Source organism: Zasmidium cellare (genome assembly GCF_010093935.1).
Source record: "Zasmidium cellare ATCC 36951 unplaced genomic scaffold M409scaffold_28, whole genome shotgun sequence".
NCBI classification, from domain to species: domain Eukaryota; kingdom Fungi; phylum Ascomycota; class Dothideomycetes; order Mycosphaerellales; family Mycosphaerellaceae; genus Zasmidium; species Zasmidium cellare.
Genome location: NW_022986972.1, coordinates 258,127 through 273,034, shown reverse-complemented (window position 1 = coordinate 273,034; position 14,908 = coordinate 258,127). Strand labels below are relative to the sequence as shown.

The 14,908-nt window shown below is 53.6% G+C and overlaps 4 protein-coding genes across 4 annotated transcripts; 2 read left to right on the top strand and 2 right to left on the bottom strand.

Annotated features, from left to right (window-relative positions):
• Positions 1-1,599: 1,599 nt before the first annotated feature.
• On the top strand, positions 1,600-2,531 carry M409DRAFT_57050 (uncharacterized protein; the record flags this gene model as incomplete). The annotated part of the gene is made up of 2 exons (XM_033813496.1): positions 1,600-2,250; positions 2,307-2,531. The coding sequence occupies 2 exons, from the start codon at positions 1,600-1,602 to the stop codon at positions 2,529-2,531; spliced, it is 876 nt and encodes a 291-aa protein (XP_033664833.1).
• A 1,151-nt stretch (positions 2,532-3,682) lies between these two features.
• M409DRAFT_25720 (uncharacterized protein) lies at positions 3,683-6,333 on the bottom strand (the record flags this gene model as incomplete). The annotated part of the gene is made up of 5 exons (XM_033807810.1): positions 3,683-4,050; positions 4,079-4,276; positions 4,328-5,152; positions 5,193-6,093; positions 6,193-6,333. 5 exons carry the CDS (start codon positions 6,331-6,333, stop codon positions 3,683-3,685), a joined length of 2,433 nt encoding a protein of 810 aa, XP_033664832.1.
• Positions 6,334-7,028: 695 nt separating this feature from the next.
• Positions 7,029-10,996, top strand: M409DRAFT_25719 (uncharacterized protein; the record flags this gene model as incomplete). Its single annotated transcript, XM_033807809.1, has 5 exons — positions 7,029-8,825; positions 8,880-9,067; positions 9,120-9,264; positions 9,314-9,422; positions 10,125-10,996. The coding sequence occupies 5 exons, from the start codon at positions 7,029-7,031 to the stop codon at positions 10,994-10,996; spliced, it is 3,111 nt and encodes a 1,036-aa protein (XP_033664831.1).
• A 431-nt stretch (positions 10,997-11,427) lies between these two features.
• M409DRAFT_25718 (uncharacterized protein) lies at positions 11,428-14,799 on the bottom strand (the record flags this gene model as incomplete). The annotated part of the gene is made up of 2 exons (XM_033807808.1): positions 11,428-11,589; positions 11,647-14,799. The coding sequence occupies 2 exons, from the start codon at positions 14,797-14,799 to the stop codon at positions 11,428-11,430; spliced, it is 3,315 nt and encodes a 1,104-aa protein (XP_033664830.1).
• Positions 14,800-14,908: the final 109 nt, after the last annotated feature.

Here is a 14,908-nt window from a genome sequence, read left to right as displayed (position 1 = left end):
ATGCATCGCGCACTTCTCCACCGGATCGGGACCCCATGAACGCTCATGCATACTCCCTTGTTCGCCTCGCGGCTTGGTATCCTGGAGTCCTAATGGCCTAAAGCAGCAAGCAGGCATTGTGAACCTCGAGACAGCGTAGGTCAGCCTCACTACACGGCAAGCGCGGCAAGTTGTTGGTTCTTGGCCCGATGAAGTCGTGCTTCTGTGCCCTTGTTTTTCCCCTTTCAAGTCCAAAAGCTAAAATGCCCTAACACTGCTAACATTGCTAACATGCTAACATGCTACACCCCTACGCTCTTCGTCAGCATCCTCGAATCCCCCCTTCAGCTCGTGGCAAGTCAGTCCGTCTCGATTTTAGCCTCTTTCGGATCATCACTGACTCGTGCCCTTTCATCTCGGGCCTCTTGCAACAATCGGCATTGCTATACGACTTCGCACTTGAGAGCACACCGGTGAACAGGAACCCACCTTGATGCGGAGCGGCCGAAGACTCTGAAAGTACAACCTACGCGGCGTACCCACTGACTATTGAACGCGATAGATGACTGCGAAGTTAGCCCAGAGGCCAGAGGGCCGGAAGACAATCACCGCAGTTCTCGGTGGACTTCCGCCCGAGAATCTAGAACCACCGCTGCTCATCGATCACACCCAACTCCGTCTTGGGACTTGGCCTGAATGGCGAGATGCGAGCTTGCACACACACAACACCTGTTCCTTCCGGCCGGAAGACTACGAGATGATCATCTTGGGTACTTGATCTGGTGGAGTGATGAATGTTGATCCAATTTCCACGACTAGCGACTCGTAGCGAACGACTCGAGCGTCGAAAGAGCCTGAATCGTCGCGGAGGTACAACTGCCGTGAAGTCAGGCGCGAGATCTACTAGCACTGGATCCCAAGCGTACCGTAAGTCAGCTCTGCGCGAATCGACATACGTGTGGAGACGAACAGGTGTCGTCGCTTTTGACTTTACATTTACCGCAAGAGGCGGCTGTCATATACTTCCCAGCAACCGTCAACGGGACTAGCAAATGGCAACGGTTCTAGCGAGCGTCACTTTTCGATCGAAAGAGATGGAGCTTCAATATAAGGAATTCCAAATCACATCATCCGCAACGTCGTGGTTGCTGCTTCGAGACAAGATTCCCAGATTTCTACCTGTTTGCCAACTTGCCGCGACGATGAGCGTTGGTGTAGATGATAGGGTTGAGGAGATTCGTCGCCTATCGTAGCCGTTGATGGAGGCGTTGTGGTGGTGGAAGATAGGGTTTGGGGCCGCCGCCACAACGCTTTGGCAGGCGGAAGCTTGCAGCGACTTCAGGCAAGAGCATGCAAGGCAAGGCAAGTGCGGAGGGTCGACAGCAGCAGCAGCACCAAAGCCGATCCAGTCGCTCTCAGACGTGCAGTCCAGTCATCTCATGCAACAACATTGCTCAGGTGAATATTCGCAACATTCATTCTCAACATCAAAGTCACGTGCTTAATGCGCCACCGCCACTCTGTGACTCCACCAATCTAAGGCTTGGCAAGAATTTGAGACTCTCTCTCCACCTTTAAATATCACCACGAACTTCATCACACACCACACACTCCAAAACCATGGCAGCCGCAGTACAGAACCCCCCAGGTCGCACCGACTGGGCCGACGACGACGACTCACCCGATCTCGCCACCGCCCTCCCCGCACCCCAAATCACCAAAAATAAGGATGGCACCGAAACCGTCGTCACCATCTTCTACAACGAAGAAGGCAAAAAAGTCAAGCGCACCCAACGCATCCGCCGCACCGTCGTGAAAAAGAAGGAGAACCCGCGCGTCGCCGAGCGACGACAATGGGCCAAGATCGGTCCCGAGGCCGGCAAGCCCCCAGGCCCTCGACCGGACACCACCACGCTCGGCGAGAACATCATCTTCCGCCCCCAGGCGGGGTTCAAGGCGGGCGGACAGCAGGAGGTCAACCCGCAGGAGGACAAGAAGGCGGAGGCGCTCAAGAAGATGCAGATCAAGTGTCGTATCTGCAGTGGAGACCATTTCACGACTAAGTGTCCCTTCAAGGATACCATGGCGCCGGAGGGCGATGCGGCGCCCGTGGATATGGATGCTGTGGCGGGCGATGGCGGTGCCGGCGGTGGTGGTGGGCCGGGAGGCAGTTATGTGCCGCCGCATCTGCGCAAGGGCGGCGCGGGGACTGGGGAGAGGATGGGTGGAAAGTATGAGCGGGATGATCTTGCTACGCTGCGTGTCACGAACGTGAGTTATAACCTTCAGATACGAGTAGAGAGTATGAATGCTAATGACACAACCAGGTCTCCGAAATGGCCGACGAAGGCGAACTGCGCGACGCCTTCGAGCGCTTCGGCCGCGTCACTCGTGTCTTCCTTGCCAAAGACCGCGAGACGGGCAGAGCCAAGGGCTTCGCGTTCGTGTCATATGCCGATCGCGGCGATGCGGCGCGGGCGTGCGAGAAGATGGATGGTTACGGTTACCATCACTTGATTCTGCGTGTGGAGTTTGCGAAGAAGAGCACTTAGACGGAGGGAGCGTTTTGCATTATGAACAGGGAGACAGTCGCTATGGAGATAAGCAATAGCGATGCTAGGAATTCATGAATAGGAGGCCTTACTCTTGCGATGGAGTTCATCTTCTGAACATTCTCGAGGGATGTCTGTCTCTCTCCCTCAAGTCAATGGGGCAAGCTTGGTGCCTTTGGTACATTGCCAATTCTACGGAGCGTCGCGCACATGGCTGCCCATCTCCTAACCCCTCTTGACCGCATAGCATGAACCAGCAGAGCCCGACTTCGCCTCCCAAAGACTGGAACCCTTCCCTCCCATGACTAGATACTTATCCATCCATCGACCCGCTCTCCCTCACCCCCTCCCACCCGCTTGAAACCCTTTCGCCCAATCCCCCTCGGTGGCCTGCCTATACCATCAACATCCTTCAACGCCCATCTTGACTGCGATACACGAAATCGACATGCTGCGTAGCTGTCTCAATTGTTCGTCAAAAAGAAAAGTCATGTGTGGTGTTGGAGAGTGATATTGGACATTTACATCGCCTACATGTATACGCCCCTGAGAACTCGATTGTTCTTCGGATGATGAGTCTCTGGCTCGGTCTTTCTCGCCTTCGCAGGCTCGTTCTGTGGCATCGACATCATGTTGGGTCAAATAGACTGCAGGAGAGATGTGGGGACTGATTGTTGTGCGGTCTTGGGGATTTTTGGGGTGTAGCGAGGGAGGCCGGAGGTACGCTGGCTTGAGTAGCAAAGGGCTTGGGGCGGCGGGTTAGATGTTATGTGCCAGAAGAAGGGAGAAGATGCTTGGTCGGTAGGCTCCAAGGCACGTCTGAACTGAGTATCTAGGATTTTTCCTGAAGAGTTTCCCCGAATACTGGAATCTTACCGTTTGCTTGTTATGCTGATTGATGCCCTGGTTAGGCCTGCTGTCGTGGAGATAGATGGTGTTTCCTTCCGCGACTCGTGTCTGACATTTCAGCCTGGATTCTTTGGCGTCAGATGCCTCTTTCATAATCTCGTTCTGAGCCACTATCTAGGTCTACTGAAAGGCTTCCCCAACTCTCAGCATCCTACTGTGTGCTCGTTGTCCTGATCCGTGGCCTGGTTGCGCCTCCTTTCGTGGGGATAGTGTCTCCTTCTGCGATGCATTTACGCCTTGGATCATTCGGCCGCGACCTCGTTCTCAGCCATTGGATCCTTATACAGCGTGTCCATCGCCGCCTTCCTCTCATCTGCCGGAAGCTTCTGGAACAAGAGCTTGACCTTGCTACCAGTCATGGCCACCCCTGGCGTGCCTTGCAGCAGACTCGTCTTGAGATCCCCCAAAATGGGATCCTCGAAGTCCTCGTCTTGGAACTTCAATGACTCTGCGAGCAGTACCCCGGAGTCTAGCAGGTTGCTGTCGTACTTCTGGATCGTGGCCTCGAATCCCGCAGCGACGCCGCCGAGGAGGGTCTGGTCTAATGATTGAGCGCCGACGGAGGCCCACAGAATCTCATCGACCATTTCGATCAGGTTGAAGTCCCCGTCTGGCTCGTAAATCAGCCACTGAGGGACCGAACTCGTTCTTGATGACCCATAGTCGCCGGCCAGACTGCACAGAGAAGCAGTGTAGGTCAAAGCAGGCCAACTTCTCTTCCTCGATCATTTGCTTCTTCAGTACTCCGAGGAGGGTCGTGATGTCGAGCGTCTTAGATGCTGCCCACTGCTTGCGAGCCTCTTGGTCGACCTCAATGCTGGCGTCTGATAGGAGATCTCGTGTCATGCGTTAGATCGCATGGCTGACCGATTGGGGCTCGATCAAACCCAACAGATCTCCCGTCTCGTGTCTCTGTAGCATTGCGTTGGCGCAGGGCGACTTTGGCAGGTCGGTCTTGTCTCTCTCCTTCGCCACATGATTGGTCTGGGGCAGTGGAAGCCTGTTTGACTTCTGGTTCCGCCGGTTTCGATGCTCCTTGCTGTATTCAGCGGCCGGAATCCCGAACGCCATCCCGAATCGACGAGCAGATACGATGACCGGGGCATGTGATCCGAGCATCCCTATGAAACCAAGATTGACCGGGCCAAGTATATCGATGACATGGTCCAGGTCCCTCCACCTACGGCGGAGAACACCAGCCTCAAGCGAAGCTCGGTATAAGTGTGCAAGCGCCACCACAAACGGATGCTGACGACATGCTACGACACCATCAACGTGGTGCTGCCGCAGCAGGTAGTTTGATGCTCGACCGCACAGCACTGGAAAGTTTGCGCAGAGCTCGGCAATATATGGCAGGTTGCGCGCTGCCGGTCCTCGAATCAGTATCTTCTTTTCCTCGTCTTCTGGGTTCTTGAATAGGACATCTTGACAGAACTGGAGCCCTGAGTGCCGGAACGTAGGCGTTTCATCATAAGTTACGCCGCAAGCTTCCATCATCGAGGGCGCCTGTGCTTCGTAGTGACCGGTCGAGCCGTGGACATAATCCCTCAGCGTGCAGAGAGTACCGATCTCGTTTGTTAGGCCTTTGCGACCATCCAAAATGTCCATGTACAACTGGTATTGTATGACTTCATCAATGGAAAGCTGCGTCTTTCGGCAGTGCATTCTGGCAATGAAGCCAGAAGTGAAGAAGTCGAAATTCTTGCCCGTCTCTCATTAGATTGAAGAGGCGATCGGGCATCTCGAGCATACTAAGCAGTGCGGTCATCATTTTGTCGTTGAGCATATGATAAGAATCGGAGACTTCCAACAGCTCTTGCATGTCTTCTTCGAGGTCTTTGAAGGCTCGGAGTGCCTCTTTTAGCGTCTGAAGCGCAGCGAAGGCAGGAATGCACAGCAGTTCGACGGCTTGTGCTGTATCCATCGAGTCTTTGGCGTCATCGTTGCCTTCATATGCGAATGACTGGATGTCAGATCCTCGTATTTGAGCGCGGATTTGAAGCCTGTCAGCCACTTGGTCGAAAGAAGACAATTGCGGGTAATCCAAGGTAAACCCCCAAGCTGCTTGAGAAAGCATGATGAAGACACTCTCTGTCACCTCTGCGGCTACGAGGAGGCTGAGCTCGCCGGCGTAGTATTCCTGCCAGATGGACCGTAGGTACAATCGTACCGTGTGGCACTCCTTCAGAAAGCACCACAATGCGAACATGTCCTCGTCTTCTGGTCTCTGCAGCTCGATCTTGACTCTGGTTTGTGGTTTGGCAGCTGATTCTTCGAACGTGGCATCGGTCATCTTGTTGGTCAAGGAGTCGACCTGTTCGGGCTCAGGATCAGAGTAAATGCAAGATCGCACAGTTCCTTCGATATCATCCGTGCTGACTGTGGATGTGTTTGGAGTTGCTTCTTTCTTGCCCTTTCCGCCCTTCTTTTTGCCACGCTGGCTTTTGAACGGTCGCTGACAGGCACTCTGTATCTTCTTAAGCCTGGTCAGAATCTCGGCAAGAACATCCACAAAATGCTCGTGCGAAGCCGTCTCCCGTATGTAAGCTTCGTCTTTGTCTCGAATTCGTAGTCGGTGCCACAGTCCGTACTCGCGGCGGCCCGCGATGACATCCTCGAGCACGATAATGGTACTATTGAGTTCCGCAGGAGCCTAGCCCTTCGATAGTGCGGACTCGACGATCTGATCAGTGGCAGCAATGAGCTTTTTTGTCGACAGCTTCTCAGGTGCGGACGCCGCTGTAATGCTGACTGTTGGTACGCTGATGGGCTTGGTGGACGTGGCTCCATCGCGGGTATGCAATTGGCGATTAGCCAGATTGGTGAGCCATTGCTCCACTCGCTTCGTTCCGATCTTGTATCGCTGGTAGAGGTCAGCCAGTGGCGACGACATGGCTGGAGCAGAGGTGGGTTGCGGCTGTAGAAGGGAGCAAGAATGTGAGAAGATAATTGAAAGTTCAAGTAAGCGAGCGACCGAAGGTCGAAGTGACGTCAGAAGCAAACGGCGAGTGAATGAAACGTGTGCAGCGTGTGAAGTGCGGATCATATGCGAATTGAACGTACCAGTAAGTGTCAGAATGAGCGTACGAGTGAAGGTCGGAGTGAAACTACGAGTGACCGCTCTCCATCTTAGAAGTCAATTTTGTTGTAAGCATCACAAGTGCAGCAAGTGATGGAGTAGTTCTCATGCTATGGCAGCTTCGTATGTAGATCCGCATGTGAAAGGCGAAGGGACCCCGCCGGAAGGGCAAATGTCGCTTCTGAGCGCGAACATGTCCGTGAGACGTTGCTTGACCATGCTGACTCATGGCTCTTGCAACCGCGAGTGTGTTGTGGTCAAACGGGGAGATGGATCAGAGATGTGGGAGACAGTCTCCCTTGAGCTTTCACTTCCAGCGAGGAAGGAGGTCATATTGAGTTTACTAGTGACGGTGCTACCCGCGTATTCCCTGTCGGCGGGCCGGAATTGACGCGCGCGCTCTCCACGTTTTCCCAAACGCGCCTCTGGAGGCTCCGTTGCGCAGAGCACCCTTTCATTCACTCACACTCGACTCTCTGTCCCCCAGGGCAGCACCACACTCCTTCACCATGGCGCGGCTCGGGCGCCTGGGCTTCCTGGCCATTGCCATCGTCTTCCACCTCATCTACGCCTACTCCATCTTCGACATCTACTTCGTTAGTCCCATCGTCACTGGCATGAAGGCTTACCGAGTCGATGCGCCCAAAGCCCCTGCAAAGCGATTGGTGCTATATGTTGGTATGCCGTGGACCTACACTATGTTATTCTCTGTGTACTATTCGACTGATCAATTCTTCCAAATAGGCGACGGTCTCCGCGCCGACAAGGCATTCCAATATTTCCCTGACCCATCAAGGTCAATTAACGATTCTTCACCGAACGACCCTCGTCCCATGGCACCGTACCTTCGATCACGAGTCCTCGATCATGGAACGTTTGGTGTCTCTCACACTCGCGTTCCAACAGAATCCAGACCTGGGCATGTTGCTTTAATAGCTGGGTTGTACGAGGATGTTGCGGCTGTAACAACAGGATGGAAGCTCAATCCAGTCAACTTCGACAGTGTTTTCAATAGAAGCCGGCATACATGGAGTTGGGGAAGTCCAGATATCTTGCCTATGTTTTCGACCGGTGCGGTGCCTGGAAGAGTGGACGATGCGACATACGGAGCTGAGTTTGAGGACTTCAGCAAAGATGCCAAAGAGCTGGACTACTGGGTCTTTGATCGGGTCAAGCAATTGTTCAAGGATGCGGAAACTGATGAGGTCTTGAATGCGCGTCTACGAGATGACAAGAATGTGTTTTTCCTACACTTGCTCGGGCTGGACACCACCGGCCACTCCTACCGCCCCTATTCTCGGGAATACCTGCACAACATTCAAATCGTTGATCAAGGTGTTGAGGAGATCACGAACATCATCAACAACTTCTACGGCGACGATGAAACAGCCTTCGTCTTTACTGCTGACCATGGTATGAGCGACTGGGGAAGCCATGGTGACGGTCATCCTGACAACACCCGTACTCCTCTCATTGCATGGGGAGCTGGTGTTGCAAAGCCTGTAACTGTGCGCAAAGGCAAGGCGCCAGGTCACGACGATGGCTTCTCGAGTGATTGGTACCTGGATCATGTGCAACGTCACGATGTCGCACAAGCTGATATTGCTGCACTGATGGCGTATCTTGCCGGACTAGAATTTCCAGTCAATTCTGTTGGAGAGGTGCCCCTTTCCTATCTCGACGCAAGCGATGAACAGAAAGCCAAGGCCATCTTCACCAACGCCAAGGAAATCTTGGAGATGTATCGTGTAAAAGAAGAGGACAAGAAGGCCACTGTTATGCAGTACAAGCCATACCCTGGTTTTGGCGACGCCGAGCACAGCATCGAGCATCGTCTGGAGTTGATCGAGGAGCAGATTCGAGATCGACAGTATAGGGAGGCCATTGAGAGTTCCGACGCACTGATTCAGCTTGGTCTGCAAGGACTTCGGTACCTGCAAACGTATGCGTGGCTTTTCTTGCGCACTTTGGTCACAGCAGGCTACGCTGGATGGATCGCCTTTTCCTTCACCACTGCTGTTGACCAATATATGCTCAATGGCAAGGTCGAGCCATCCCGGCCACTGGCTTCGACTATCGTGTTCACCTCGATTCTGGTCGGCTTGTTTAGCTTCCTCTTCGTCCAATCGTCCCCCTTGACGTATTATGCATACGCAATCTTCCCAGTCGCGTTTTGGGAAGAAGTGTTTGCTCGTCGTAAAGCGCTCATCGAAGGCAAGAACAAGCTTTTTGCGAAGTTCTCCAAGACCGACGCAACCAAGCTTCTTCTGAACGTAGGCATCTACGCTGCCATACTCGAGATTATGGTAAATGTGAACAATCTTGACTGCGATGCGACTGAGCTGACGCAAATGTGACAGGTACAAAGCTACTATCATCGCCAGATATACACTGTCGTGTACCTGCTTGGAGCAACTTGGCCATTGTTCTACGGGAAAGACTTCGTACAATCAAACTGGGTCCTGTCCGGTACGTGGGCAATTGGATGCGTCTCGATGAGCGCGTTCACTCTTCTGCCTGCCAACAAGGTCGAGGACTGGAATCTCATGTAAGTGACCTTCACATGATTTGGAGAATGCTTCTGACGCGTGGTTTTACAGTCTCGTTGGGGGTCTCTTGATTCTGCTCATGGGCGTCCTTTACATCGCGTTCGAGAAGAGTCTGCTTATCAAGACTGCACCTTCGCAAGAGGGACTCGGCGCTGCGCATGCAGACAGCCTCTCCAGGACGATTCTCGGCGTCCAAGTAAGCTTAAGCCGTCATTGTGTACGAGTTCAGTCTGACTGTGAGTTAGGTGGGTTTGATCGCACTCGCCATGATCGTCACCAGATCGAGCGTTGCTTCCCTCCAAGCCAAGCAGGGCTTGCCACTTGGAACGCAGATGGTCGGCTGGTTCACCTTGGGTAAGTTTGCGCTTTCTCCTTCTATTTATTTCCTCTGCTGCCATCTTCTCACATCATCCCCCTCGATCGTTTCACACACCGTCCATTATTCTTGTAAATCGACAGTCTTTTCGCACTGGACTTGGCTCCCGTGTTGTACTGGATTCTTCTCAAGGCAATGTCAATCTTCGCGCCAGAACCAGCCACGGAAACACTGGACGTACTTGAACATCCATGGAAATCACTGCGAAAGCTCCCAAGCGCAGCTCAGGCTCCACTGGTACTTTTCATGGCGATATACTTCCCCCTCATGTTCCTCTTCGCCTGTGCATAGGAGCTTTCCTGGCGAATGCCATGCAGGTACTTTCAACGAAGAGAGCTCTGCAATGACCGCTGGTTCTGGGAAGCCATGGTAAACAGTTCAAACAGTCGCAAGTTCTGGTTGATACTTCTGCGCGACGAACTTGTGGCCACGAGGTTAGACGAGACTGGATCTACGCAAGAAGCAAAGACATCGATGGTTCGACGAATTTCGACTTCGGCAACATCATGGAGCTCCAAGGCGAAGAAGAAACAGGACGAGCCGGACGCTCTGCATGTGGAGATGCAGGTTTGAAGACAGACTCCAAGGCCGCTGTACATTGACTTGTTCCTTCGCCACTTTTGCTTTCTGCTATTGCATTCATGTCGACCTCATCAGCAAACTCGGCTAACATGCACTAGTCGCATCTCTAGTTGTACCCTTCCTCCACGCCCTTCGACCACGCGACCACTACCTCCACCGCCTCGCCATCATCTTCCTCGCCTTCGGCCCGCTCTTCATCATCCTCACCATCTCCTACGAAGGCCTCTTCTACTTCTCCATCGCCATAACGCTCCTCTCCTGGGTCCGCCTCGAACACCGCATCCACCAACACTTCTCCCCAACCACAACAACCTCGGACTCAAAACTCGAACTCACCACCCCCCTCGACACCGCCCTCGCCGCCGCGGAAACCCGCGAACACGCCCTCGAAACCGGCACCTACCGCGCCCTCACCCTCTCCGACGCGCGCATCTCCCTCTTCTTCCTCTACCTCCTCCAATCCGCCTTCTTCTCCACCGGCAACATCGCCTCCATCTCCTCCTTCTCCCTCGACGCCGTCAACCGCCTCCTCCCCGTCTTCGACCCCTTCTCCCAAGGCGCCCTGCTCATCCTCAAAATCCTCGCCCCCTTCGCCCTCGTCTCCGCCAACCTCGGCATCCTCACCAAACGCCTCCGGCTCCGCGGAGGGTCCCTGTTCGCGGTTGTGATGGGCATCGGCGATTATCTCACCCTCCGCTTCTTCTGGGAAGTGAGGGATGAGGGCAGCTGGTTGGAGATTGGAGAGAGTATCAGTATGTTTGTGATTGCGAGTGGGTTGTGTATTTTTGTGGCGGGACTGGAGGGGTTGAGTGAGGTGCTTGTGAGGGGGGTGCAGTTTAGTGATTATGAAGAGGTTAAGAGGAAGATTGTGGGAGGGGAGGGGAGTAATGGGACGGTCAATGGGAAGTTGAGGGAGAAGGCCAAGGTGGCGCTTCAAGGAGAGGAGAAGGGGAGGAAGGGGAAGCAATGAGTGTGTAAGATGGGTTTATATAGAGTACATAAAAGGGATGGCATGGTGCATAGCGGGAAAAGAAAATGGCATATGGTTTTTGGGCTGCACAGAGTCGGTTCTTGGTCTTTGGTGTCCTAAATGCTTCCTTGCTTTCTCTATGTAGGTATTCTCACACATCTCAGCGCGCCTTGCACGCACGTGTGTCTACATGGTCCTCCTTTCGAACATCTATGTACAAGAGCGGAGTTCTTCATCGTTCGTCATCCGCTCGCCTCATCCACCCGCTTCACCCGTCATCCCCAGACACGAGTTCAACGCCTCGAACGCCAGAAGCGCTGTATATGCAGAACTATGCCTTTCCCTATGCCACGAACACCTATCTAGCCGAGCACGGAGCTGTACGGCGGGTGTCGTGTCTGTGGATCCTTTCCCTCGAATACTCTAGGAGTCTAGTCGTCCTCGTTCTCCTTCTCGCTCTCCTCTTTCGGCGGCTTGGCAAGTTCCTTCTTCCACAGACCATTGGCCTGGGCTTCCTCGACGTCGCTGAAGACGAGCTTGAAGACGTCGGAGTACCAGTCAACTGGCTTGCCTTCGATGCCTTCTTTGATATTCTGTAATACAAGTCAGCGTACATTCCTTGTCAGAGAGGTCATGTGTGTGTCACTTACCTCAGGCAACTCAAGCCAGTCGCTCAGATTATCACTTGGGAAAATAATCATCCGAGCGCCGGCTCTTCGCGCAGCTACGGTTTTCTCTCGAAGACCGCCTATCCTGAGGACCTTGCCAGTCACTGTCAGCTCACCGGTCATTGCGATGGTTGGGTCCAAAGGCTTGTCAAGCGACAGAGAGAGCAGTGATGTCGCCATGGTGATACCGGCGCTTGGTCCATCCTTCTGCACGGCGCCCTCAGGACAGTGCAAGTGTATCCTGGCCTTCTCGAAGAACTTGTTTCCTGGATATTGCTTGGCCATCAGGCCCTTGGCGAAAGAGTAAGCGATCAGAGTCGATTCCTTCATAACAGCCTTCAGGTTACCGGTCCGTTCGAGGCCAGGTCGAGAGTTGTACGACAGGGCGTTTTCCAATATCGATTCCACATAGAGCGCTGCACCGCCCATCTGAGTCCATGCCAGGCCCATTGCAACACCAGGCGGCGTGGTATCGTAGAGTCTATCAGAGGTGAAGACTGGTGGACCGACATAATCCTTTAAGTTATCTTTGCCGATGGTCACATGTACCGAGTCTGGCACCTTCAGCGCAACACGTGGTTCCTCCGTCGTCTCCTGTTCAATGTTTTCCGGTGTCTCCTTGACATCGGTCTCATCCTTCTTAGCCTCTTCAGCAGCCTTTTTGCCCTCCTCAGTCAAAGCTTGCTCCTCGCCCAAGACGTCTTCACCAAGATCTTGAATGATTTTCAAAGCTGACTTGCGGTAGACCTTCTCGATCTGCTTTTTGAGATTTCGAACACCAGATTCGCGGCAGTACTTGTTGATGAGTTCGGTGATGGCTTCCTTGTCGAGGTTGACATCGACGTCTTTCAGCCCGCTGATCTCTTTGGCCTGAGGTGCTAAGTATCGCTCGGCGATAGCCATCTTCTCGTCTGAAACGTATCCAGAAAGTTCAATCATCTCCATCCTGTCGAGGAGCGGCCGCGGAATGGTGTCGGTCATATTGGCTGTGCAGACGAAGAGTACCTTGGAAAGGTCCACTGGAACGTCCATGTAGTGATCCAGGAAAGAATTGTTCTGCTCGGGGTCAAGCAGCTCCAGCAGAGCACTAGAAGGATCTCCTTGGTGGCCCCGACCAATCTTGTCAACTTCGTCAATCAATATCAGAGGGTTCTCGGTTTGGCACTTCTTCAGAGCCTGGATGATTCGACCTGGTAGCGCACCAACGTATGTTCTTCGATGACCCTTGATCTCAGCAACATCAGTCAGACCACCGACACTGAAGCGGTAGTACTGTCTGTTCAAAGCTCGAGCAATGGACTTGCCGATACTTGTCTTTCCAACACCGGGCGGGCCGACCATGCACAGGATCTTGCCTTCAACAGTTCCTCGCAGCTTTCCAACTGCAATAAACTCCAGAATGCGGTCCTTGACATCCTTCAGACCATGATGGTCTTCGTCAAGGACGTCCCTAGCGTGTTGGATTCCAAAGTTCTCTGCACTTCGCTGTCCCCAGGGTATTTGCGTGAGCCAGTCCAAGTAATTCCTCGTCACATTGAACTCGCTCGCGGCCGGCTCCAGGTGGGCTAGTTTGTTGAGCTCCTCGTCGAAGACCTTCTTCACAGCTTCAGGCATTGCAAGCTTTGACGCCTTCTCCTTGAATTTCTCGACCAGCTTGTCTTTGCCGTCGCTTTCCAGACCAAGCTCTCTTCGAATACCCTTCATCTGCTCCATGAGCCAGTATTCTCGCTGACGCTTCTGAATCTTACTCTCGACATCCTTCGAGATCTTGCTGCTCAGCTGAGCGTTCATGTGCTCCTTCTTAATGACTTCCAGTGCTTTACTCAGCCGTTGCTCGATGTTCAAAGAAGCGAGTACACTTTGAGCTTCCTCCATCTCACCTCCAGATACAGCTGCTGCGAAGTCTGCAAGTTTGGCGGGTTCGTCTGCGATATTTGCCGCAGACTGCGACATCGCAAAGGCAGAGACATGATCTCGGAAGAGATGGTTGACGTTGCCAATCTCTTTGCAGGTATTCACGATCTCGGAGATCAGAGCTTTGATGACCGGCGAGCGCTTGTCGAACGGCTCATCTGCAAGATTCTCCACCTGCACCAGGCTGACTGGCCATGATCTGAGGAAGTCTGTAGGCTGGAACAGATTCTTTTGTTGCTCCTTGTCTGCTGTCAAGTCTTTCTCTTCAAAGCTGGCTACTACATCGCCTGGCTTCTCCTCGCCCTCTGCTGGCGGTGCTTGTGCTTGCGGTTGCGGCGTCGGTGGGGGTTGAGGGGCTGCTTCCACTGGGGTCTCGCCCTCAATCGTCGCCTGTGCAGCCTGCGATGGCTCTGGTGCAGCAGGCGGGCCACGGTTCGGAGGGATCAACTCGCTGAGCTTGATTCGTCGATGGGGATATAGCACAGCCTGCAGAGCCTTGTCCTCACCATGACCAGCTGGGAATGCGCCAGTCACTTGACAGAAAGTTCCAACATCGTAGACCTCACTGGGATCGTTGATGACATCCTGGCTGCTCTCTTGGTCCTTGAGCAAGAATGCTCCCACATAGCTCTGGCCTCGCTTCAACAGTTCTTGAACCGCCGCGACAACGTTCGGATCTCTAATCGTGATGGCCTTGTAGAAACCAGGGAACAGAGGCCTTTGTGCGATGGGTATGGCCAGGACTTGAGGATAGACCTCGGGTATCTGCAATTTCGCAACCTCCTTGCCAGGAGTCTTTCGTTTCCGATTGCCACCATCACTGCCATCCCCAGAGCCTGCCTTACCACTACCACCACTGCCCGCACTCGCTACTTTGCCATCCGCGCCAGGAATAGGTGTTGGCTCTGAAGTCTTGCTCTTTGCGTCTACCCGCTCATCCTTCTCTGGAGACTCCTCTTTCTTCTCCTCTTTCAACTCGGCCCCATCTTCCGATGGAGGCGGCTTCTCTTTTCTCCTCGCTGGCGAAGTCGAAAAGTCTCGTGACAGCGGCAAAGACGTTCCAAGATAAGAATGCGCTATTCTATGCTGTGCTTGGGCCGATGCAGGCCTCGCAGAGATCTGAGCCTGACATACTCTACACGGCGTTCTCGTCGTGGTATATGCGCGGAGTTGTGACTGTCGTAGCGCTGTCCGCCATGCCTGGCCCCGGCCGTAGACCATGCTCTCGTGACTCTCGTGACGGCGGTGGAAGAAGCTCCGCTGGGTCGGATTCGCGCAGTATGGGAGGATGCGGAGATGTCTCTAAGGGGTAGAGAGGAAGATAATGTAC